Below are 9,314 nucleotides of genomic sequence, written 5' to 3' on the forward strand. Positions count from 1 at the left end.
GTTGGTTTTGTAACTCAGAAGTGCTTGTCCTGTAGCTTCTGTTTATGCATAGTGTCTGAAGTATTTCAAACTCATTCTTGAACTTGGGTACTATTTGCCTTTAGTGATTTAAAGAAAGGAGTCTGCCTTCGATTCGCTGGGAGTGGAAATGAAGAGAACAGAAACAATGCATACCCGCATAAGGCTGGCTTTGCACAGCCTTCAGGTATCTCTCTGGCTTCTGAGGAACCATGGAACTGCCTTTTTGTAGCAGATAGCGAGAGCAGCACTGTGCGAACCATCTCTCTGAAAGACGGAGCAGTGAAGCACCTTGTAGGAGGAGAGAGAGATCCATTGGTAATCACTTCAAACTTCCCCACACTGCCCTACTAATATTCCTCAAGCCTGACCTGGAGGAACCACTTTTGGGGTGAGAGGGTAAATCAGTTTCCGTGGCCATCAGTTTCTTAACTTCACTGCTTGGAATGCAAATGTGTGCCAGTTGTGACACTCAGGTTGTAGTGCAGATTGTTGCTCCTCAGATAACAAATTACTTCACTTATTTTTAAAATAGCCAACTTGATTCGGCATTGTGTGGTCATTAAAGCCAGCTAGATTCGTACTGATAACTTAAATGTCAGAGTTTCCATTTCCATCGTCAGCATCCTCACTTCCCAGTTTTTAGTATCCTTGTTTTGAAGTTGTCTTGATTTTTTAAGTCAGTGAATTTCCATTTAATTACAGTCATTTAAATTCATGTCAACATTGAATAATCAAATGTATTAATTTAATAAAATACTTTTTCAGAATTTGTTTGCCTTTGGTGATATGGATGGAGCGGGCATAAATGCAAAGCTGCAGCATCCCTTAGGAGTAACATGGGACAAGAAAAGAAAACTGCTCTATGTGGCAGATTCCTATAATCATAAGGTAAGCATATAGTAGCTTGATATATACAGGCTTTGCAATTTTTACTACCACGAAGGATTATTTCAGGAACATACAAAGATTGTGCTTGGTGCGGTTAAGCTGAGGAAACAAATGAGTTCCTTTGTGGGTTCTTTTTCTTTTCTTCCTTCCCTTATGGGTCCTTCTCTTTACCATTGTTTTGCTGTCACATGCTGCTGTGTTGATATGATGGTCCTTTAGGGAAGGTGAATTTGAAGTGCCAAGTTACAGTTCAGTCTAAAGACCCTTTCCTTATATCTTCCCAAAGATGCTGAACTACAGCAAAAGAGCTGGGAGTGCTTAGTCAGGAATACTGCAGGTTTGACAAAACTGGGAGAACTAGAGGACTTGCTTTTCCCTTAAAAAAGCCACCCAAGTTTTGAGAAGTATTGTGGGTTGCCTCCATGGAGGTCTGAGATGAGAGATTGTTTTGTGTGATTGTTCTTACCTGATGTTGTATAGGCTTCCATGTCTAGAAGGTTGTTAACTGTACACTGATTAAATGCATTAAAAGAAAAATAATTTGTTTTAATTTGAAGAATAAAGTATATAACACTAAACGCTTATTGAAAATTATGTGGCAAATGAAATTTTGCTTCAGGTATTGTATAAAACATTATAAACTTTTTTGCTATTACTTAAAGAAAAAAAAAACATCCATCTATTTGTACGAAAAAAATTATACAGAAGTTAGCCTGCCAGTTTTGTTATGGTCTTACTATCTTGCAAATGTTTCCAGAAGGGCAACAAACATTAGAAAAACAAGCCATTCAGCATACTTTTATACCAGAGGGGTAGGTGCCTTCAAAATTATGAAAGGGAGCACTGAATAAAGACCAAAGAAAGAAGTGAAGTCCAGCAGGGAATGGGGGGTGAGGAAGATGGGACATGTCATTTGGTAAAGTATGATAACTTAGCTTCTAGGACACACACTTGGTGGCTAAGGTACTCTAAGTTAGTGCTGGCTTCTGAAAATGGGGCATAAGATAATGCAGAACTTCTAAATCCTGGTGGTTTTTTTTCAGTAAAGTTTTTTTATGTCTTTGTTTATCTTAGATTAAGGTTGTAGATCCCAAGATGAAGAACTGTGCTACCCTGGCAGGCACAGGAGAAGCAAGCGATGTTATTGGTTCCAGCTTTGCACAGTCAACTTTTAATGAACCAGGAGGTTTGTGTGTTGAAGAAAATGGCCGCTTGATGTATGTTGCAGACACAAATAATCATCAGATTAAAGTTCTGGATTTGGAAACAAAAATTCTTTCCATGGCAAGTAATACTTATTAAACAGGCTGATAATGGTGTTTCTTGATATAAATTACTATTACAGACTCTGGCAAGTGGTATAAAAATCATATAGCTTATAAACTTTTTGGGTACAGTAGCTATATTCACAAAATGTTTTGTGATGATCTGGCAAGTAAACATTGCCTGTTAGCACAGTTGTTGAAAGCCTTAGTCTTTGGAAGGGCAACTTTTGCATGGAAACAGAAAGCGATGATCCTCTAGAAAAGAACAATACAGAAACATGAGTTGTTAAAAAATAGAGCCCACTTTTTCAGTATGAAAAGCATTTCATGAGCACTACGTAACAAGTGGAAGTTAAAATCGATTACAAAGTCCTGTAATTAAGCTGTAAATGATTTAGGGAGGTCAGTGACTTAAAGTGGGATACATAGTGGGCTTCCAAGTTGTCAAATCAAAAGCACTGTCATAATTGAGCACTGTTTTATTTGCTTTTAAACATGAAGGCAAATAAATTTGTACTCCTGTCTGTCTTACAATGGCACTGTGTCTTAATGTTTTCATATATACACACACACATATATATATATATGTGACGTAATGGTCCAACTGTCTTGTATGTTTCTTGCATTTAATAGTACGCAATCTTAATGTGTGTTTAAATTTTCATATCATATACCATGTTGGTGGCTTTTCTGGGAAATTATCCTTTACTGTGCAATCTGCATGATTAAAATCTTGGATTTTATTACTGAAGCATGCAATTTACCACCAGATTAGAAGAAAATACCTATAAACTTTGTTTAAAGTAAAAATATAATGCAACTGTTAAAATTTTAGTTGCAGATTTTATGGTTTTAATAGTAAATATTATTTTTATTTGGATGAATCAGTTTTATCTTTTTCATTTTAAAAAAATCATTTTGTCCTTCCCTTTTTCTTTGTCGTAGTATTGTGGCACTCTGTCAGAAAGTTTGAGTCCAATAGCCATATTATCATGCGTTTAGTTTTCCTAGTCCATGTCAGCTTTGAAACTGCAATTGTATTTTGAAAGCCTGTTTGCTTTTGGTACAAATAAAAATAAATATTTTGTTTGATTTCTACTGATAGTTGCCTATCCTGAATCCAGAAGGATGTGATGTTCCAGATAACCTGCCTGTGCAAAAGGATAAAATAACAAACCTTCCAAAACTGCCTAAATCTGCACCAGTTCTTCAACTTCCTTCGCTAACTGTAGCTCCTGGCCAAACAATTCAGTTTTTATTAAAGTTGACTCTTCCTCCAGATTCAAAACTGAATGAAGAAGCACCCAATTCCTGGTTTATCACAGCAGAAGGTAAAGTGCCTGTGTTGTTTTATCAGTTGAACAGGAGTGGGTAGGATACAAAGAGGGTTATATCATGATGCGCCTGCAATACAAGGGATCTCAGTCTGATGAATCAGTGTGTCCCTCCCAGTCCTGTGTTCCCATTTGACCTTGAGATGGAATACATGTTATTTAGAGTTGATACATTTAACAGCTGGCCTGTGAAGATTTTAAAAAAACCACCTGATAGGCTGCTTTTTGCTTGATTTAATACATGTTGCGGTTTTTTTGTTTGGGGTTTTTTTTTTTTTAACTTTCTTGGAACAAGCTGCCAGTGAGGGTTTGCAGAGGTACTGATCCCCCTTAGATGCTTGCTCTCTCCACTCTGTCTCTATGATCAGCTTATCCCAGCCTGTCAGGGATGGAGTGAAGCTCTTAACTTGTAAGAGAAAAGTAGCAAGATGTTTATTGATGTAAAAGAGCGATTTAACAAGGTTTGATAGTAAATACCACAGTGGTTTAACATGATTTGATGGCAAGATTCAGTTGATACTTACAGCATAGAGGACTGGGTCAGACAAAACTGTCAGGAAGACCCTCCTATTGAGTCATGAGGTTCAGAAAGGACTCCCTTGCTTTCTAAACTCCTTCCCAGAGGGGAGTTTAGGTGCGGCTGGATCCACTCCTAGTCCCAGACTTGGTCAGCAGCTTATGTCTAAAGGACTATACGCATGCAATCAATCCTTTCTATCACTTAGCTAAGATTTCAAAGTTTAGCATACTATTAATCACTTACCCAGAATCTGTTGTGGCAAGGAATCTCTCAGCCTACTCGAGGGGAGATCCTGCCGTGCAGCCCACTGCCATGCAGGAGAGCTCAATAGGTCCTGGGCTGTCCACTCTTTATGGAATAAGATAATTGACTCGTAGTCATATTTGCATACCGACTACAGATGTTAGCTTCTTCCAGATTTGTCCAGCACTGTGGTTAGGTGGGCGCATTGTTCGAACTAGCCCTTGGCTATTGCTATCTGTCTCCCCCAAATCCACTTTGAGCCAGATGCAGCAATCATGACCAGACGCATCTACAAGTGCCACTGGTGGTTATCACTTGAGCAGGATTATGGGAAATACAGGCCAGGTCAGGTTGGGGTGAGCGGGGAGCACACCGCCACGCAACCCTACTGTCTGTCTCTGGGAGAAAGCTCACCATGAAGCTGAAGCATATTCCTGAAAGAGATTCCTTTTTTTCGCTTTTGTCTCTTCCAAAAAGTATTTGAGGTACAATTATACCTAACCACTTTGAACCTATTTTGTTAGCATTCATATGTGCATATTTCTGCTTTTAAAAGCAGTCAACGAATACTGTACAAGCACTGCAATTTGTTTATATGCCTCATGATTTAAAGTAGTTTCTCATCCCAGTTTGTGCTTTTGGAGTACAAATAGACTATTTCCAGGAGAGTCGGCACACTTTTTGGCCTAGAGAATCTCCAAATATTGTTGAAGTAAAGATATATGTGATAGCTTCAAGGGTTAGTAAAATTGGAGAACGTAAGCAACCTAAACTCAACAAGTCATTTCAAGCTCATAAATTCTAGAGCCAAATTTTAGGTATTTTCTGAAAAATGCCAAAAAGAGCACTTTATCCATCTCACAGTACAATACAGAGTACAATGCAATGAGCTGGGTACATTTATTGTGCAGTTCAGTTCACATACTCTTAAATTTTTAAATAAATGTGAAACTCAAGTTCTGTTGTAACAGTCAGCCTGAACATTGCTAAACTGCAGCAACCCACTTGTAAAACCAACGCTTCTGTTTGGGAATGCCATAATTACTTTTTTTTTTTTTTTTTTTTTTTGGTCCATGAATGGAAAAATCGGGAAGGAAATTTCCCCTAACGTTGCATATGGAAAGAAAGTCTAAGTTGTCCTATAGGTAGAATTAGTGTTTTCTGTAGGTTTCAGACATGGTGTTAAATATCCTAATGATAAAACTTGTTCTTCTTTTACAGATAATACCTGGTTGCTTCAAGGACAGTGTCTGTCTGGAGAAATAAAAGATGTTTCCTGTCAGATTATCATTCCCTTTCAGTTACCCAGGAGCTGTCTGTCAGCTGAAGCTATCCTGGCTGTCAAAGCGTGCCTCTACTATTGCAGCAAAGGTAGCAATGCCTGTATGATGAAAGGAGTCTCATTCAGTCAGCCTTTACAGATAGCTAGTACAAACCAAGGCAGCTTGACTCAAGTTGAACTGATACATGCTTTTTTAACCAACTAACCCAAAGCCAGCTGATTTCATACCTTATTTTACTATCCACAATTTTGTAGGAGAAAAACTTCTCTCCATTGTTCATTTTCCTGGAGCTTATGACAAAGCTAAGAAATAATATACTTGGTAAAATGAAGTAGAGTTCTCTACAGCTTAATGTGAAAATTTATCATCACAACCTCATTTCTTTTCATTACAGTAACAGCAATAATATTGTAATACTCTAGACTCTGTTGCCAATTGTGAATATGTTGGACATATGCCATTCTAAGCAATGAGCAACAATTTTTAGAGTCCTTTTGAAAGAGCTGGTGTTACTTTGTGATGTTACTGTAAGAAGTTCTTTGCACTGTACATAATGTTAGAATAACTAGATCATTTTGGACTAACAGTTACAAATTCCTTCTGTGCCCTTATAAATTTTAATGGAATGTTAAAACAAATAGTTTTTTTCTCCAGGCTGTAAAAGAAGTATCTTGCTTATTTTTCTGTAATGGCATTTATGACACATGTATTTTGAAAATACATCTTAAACTAGGTGCAGCTCTAACTTTATGCAAACCAAGTGTTTTGCTTAACTAGATATGACCGCCTTATATGAAGAGCATAGTTTAATGGAGAAATTTCTGTGAAAGGAAGTGTTCAAGTTCCTACAGAAAAATTTCATGCTGATTTCTAACAAAGAATGTGCCTCTCTCTAATGTCTATATTTATAGAGAAAAAAAAAAAAAACCACACCACAAAACCATGCTGGAGTTTTTCTGATACATACCAATTTACATTTTATAGTAAGTGGTAGATAATGGTTGAATATCTAAACTGAAAAAATTAAATGTCAGCCATTTCAAGCAGGGTGAATCACTTCCTACTTTTATGATTTCTCTGTAAAGACTTGTCTGAATACTTCCATCTTGAAAATACATAATATTAAGAAGAATATTATACTCTTGAAGGCTGATTCAGAGTCTTTTGAAGTCAATGTTAATCGGCCTATTTGTAATAGTGGCCACTGAACCAGAACTATACATTTAATAATGGATTATTTGCATTCATGTTTAGAGGTTCTTAGCTTTTGCTAGGAAACTGGTAACCTAATCTCTGAGTAAGGTGCTTTAAAACTGTATTACAGAACTCTGCCTTTGGTGGTTGTTTTGCAAGTAAAATTCCTTCAATTTGCCATAGTAAGTAGCAGGAATACAGGAGGGGGTGCAAGTTTTTTACTTGAACTGAAAGCGTTTCCACAGTGCTTAAGTGGTAATTGGATAAGGCTCCGTGCTCTAGTCATGAGGTTTGGTTCTGAGAAGATGACTTTGTTTTAAGTTTGAGGTTAGTATTTTTGCATATAATATTCAGTAGTGAAAGAATTTTTATATGGTCTTTTCTAAAACAGTCACCATTGTTCATGACACCTCTAAGTAAATCCCCAGTATGATTTGTTGTTGCTCTTTCTTACTTAAAGGCTGACTGAAATGTTGGTCATGAACCCGAGAGGCTTTTGTTTTAAGGGAACCACATGGACTGGTGTGGTTTTTCCTTCCATTGAAATGCCAGTCTATCTGCAAGTTCTCTGTGGTACCAGAAATGGTTATCTCACCTGTCAGCAAGGCAAGGGCTGAGCTGTTATTTTTCTCGTGTTTGTTTTTTAAGCAATTTTTCTAATTCAGTGTTTCAGCTCCTTCGGGTAAGCCTCTCAATTCTTACATGCCATTTTGAAGAAGGAGAAAGCTTTGCTACTTTGTTCACAGATTGCAAATGCTATTGGAAGTATGAAGGTAAAGAAACTGATTTGGGCTTTTACCATTTTTTACACTTTACAACTTACTCTTTCAGAATTCTTTGTTTGTGTTTTCTTTGGATAGTAGCCAGGAAATCTTAGATAAGCTTCCAGCTAGCTCACAAATTTTCTGTTGCTTACTGAAAAAAAAAAAGCATTAGTTTCAGAAGTTCAGAATAACAAAACAGTTACAGTTATCTTGAATATATAATTTAGCAGATTATTTTTTTCTCTCATTTTCAACTAGAATGACATTATATTTGTCTATTTCAGTTGGATGAGATCATCAAATTCCAGTATTCAAAAAAAAAAAGGTCAACAGATCTGTTTTCTTATTGACACTTTTTAATTTATGTATTGCTGTAGGGGAAAGTCTGTGTATTCTTAACTTTATTTAACTATAGTGTGTAGTGTTTAAATACAGTGTTGTAGATATGTTTTCTATCTAAACATACATATATAAATGTGTGTTTAAATGTCATACCCTTTTTGTTTTCAAGTTTCAAGACACACTCAGAACCACTATAAGCTTATGGGGAAAACGAAGGTAGTAGGAAAACTGTTGCATAAACATCAAGCTGAAGTCCAGGATCAAACTGTAAAGGACCTTTAAATATTTAGTTTTAGCCAAATTTTAAACAATTGTATTTCAAGGAAAACAGTTTCAACTTTACTAGTGGAGAACAGGAATCTATCTGTTTGAACCAGTTTTTTCTTTGTCTTTTTAAGTCCATGTCTTGTGGCAGATGACTGAATCTTATATGAACTAAGGGAGCGGGGGGTGGTATACTATATCTATGCTACTATTGCTCTTTCTACAAAGCCTCAGAGCATTCCTTGCTACTACACTGTAATAGCTTTATGCTAAAGGAGAGGCAGAAGGTGTGATACCATCTCAAAAAGACACACAACCCACTATTTACAGAGAAAAGCTGTATGTCCCAAAATGCTTTTTCCTCACATCCAGTAAGTCCTAAACCCTTTTAGGCAGTAACTCCTTTAGTTTGCAAGGGAGAGGCACTTTTCCTGACTCATCTTAGTGGGTTTCACACAAGGACACTGCTCTAACCGTTCTCCTTCATCATCTTAGGAGCAGCTGATTCTCAGTGTGCTCCATTTCTTGCTGTTGAGGTTACTAGGTTTCTTCTGCTCCTCGCTCAGTCTGTGTGTTCGCTGTGATTGGCCTTTGATCATACAGCCTAACGCTATGTTTTGTTTGTCCAAGGAACAGCATACTCATTCCTGGAGTCACTCCTCCTGTTTCCCTTGTGGTGTACATTTGAATGTTCCATAATTAGACAAACATGTTTTTTTAAAGCTTATGATGTTTAGGGATACTATTTCCATTGCTTCCTCCAGGGTTTACAAGATGCTCTTATAGAAAAGCCACAAGTGCCATAAATGTAACTAGACAGGCAAACAGAATAGCATGTACAAGCTACAGAAATTTATTTCAGTTAAGTACCAGAAAGCATCTTCAAAATATGATTCAGAAAAATAGTAAATGTTACTACTCTGTCTAAACACTGAAGAATCAGATACATTGATGACTGCTATCTCTTTGTACGGTAATTTAGTTTATTAGTGTTTCCTGATATAAAAATTCTAAGCAGGTTGCTATGGCTCAGCACTCCCAGATTTGTGTCTTACAGTAAAAGTATGTAATTCGAGGCCTTTTCAAAACATGTCTTTCTACTGACTTTAATGGGGTTTGCATCAGACCTTAATAAAGTAATATATTACTAGAGCAAATCTCTAAAAAATATTGGTCATGGTTGTATTGTATAATGG

The 9,314-nt window shown here is 36.8% G+C and overlaps 1 protein-coding gene across 1 annotated transcript in view; it reads left to right on the forward strand.

The window, feature by feature from the left end:
• NHLRC2 (NHL repeat containing 2) overlaps positions 1-7,817 on the forward strand; it is a 31,854-nt gene extending 24,037 nt beyond the window's left edge. Inside the window, exons 7-11 of the mRNA XM_049810138.1 lie at positions 105-336; positions 787-909; positions 1,984-2,193; positions 3,280-3,505; positions 5,493-7,817. Of these exons, the coding sequence (XP_049666095.1) occupies positions 105-336; positions 787-909; positions 1,984-2,193; positions 3,280-3,505; positions 5,493-5,758 (1,057 nt within the window). The 3' untranslated portion in view covers positions 5,759-7,817. The remainder of the gene's footprint in view (positions 1-104; positions 337-786; positions 910-1,983; positions 2,194-3,279; positions 3,506-5,492) is intronic.
• The last annotated feature ends 1,497 nt before the right edge of the window (positions 7,818-9,314 follow it).

Source organism: Accipiter gentilis, chromosome 9, assembly GCF_929443795.1.
Source record: "Accipiter gentilis chromosome 9, bAccGen1.1, whole genome shotgun sequence".
Taxonomy (NCBI): domain Eukaryota; kingdom Metazoa; phylum Chordata; class Aves; order Accipitriformes; family Accipitridae; genus Astur; species Astur gentilis.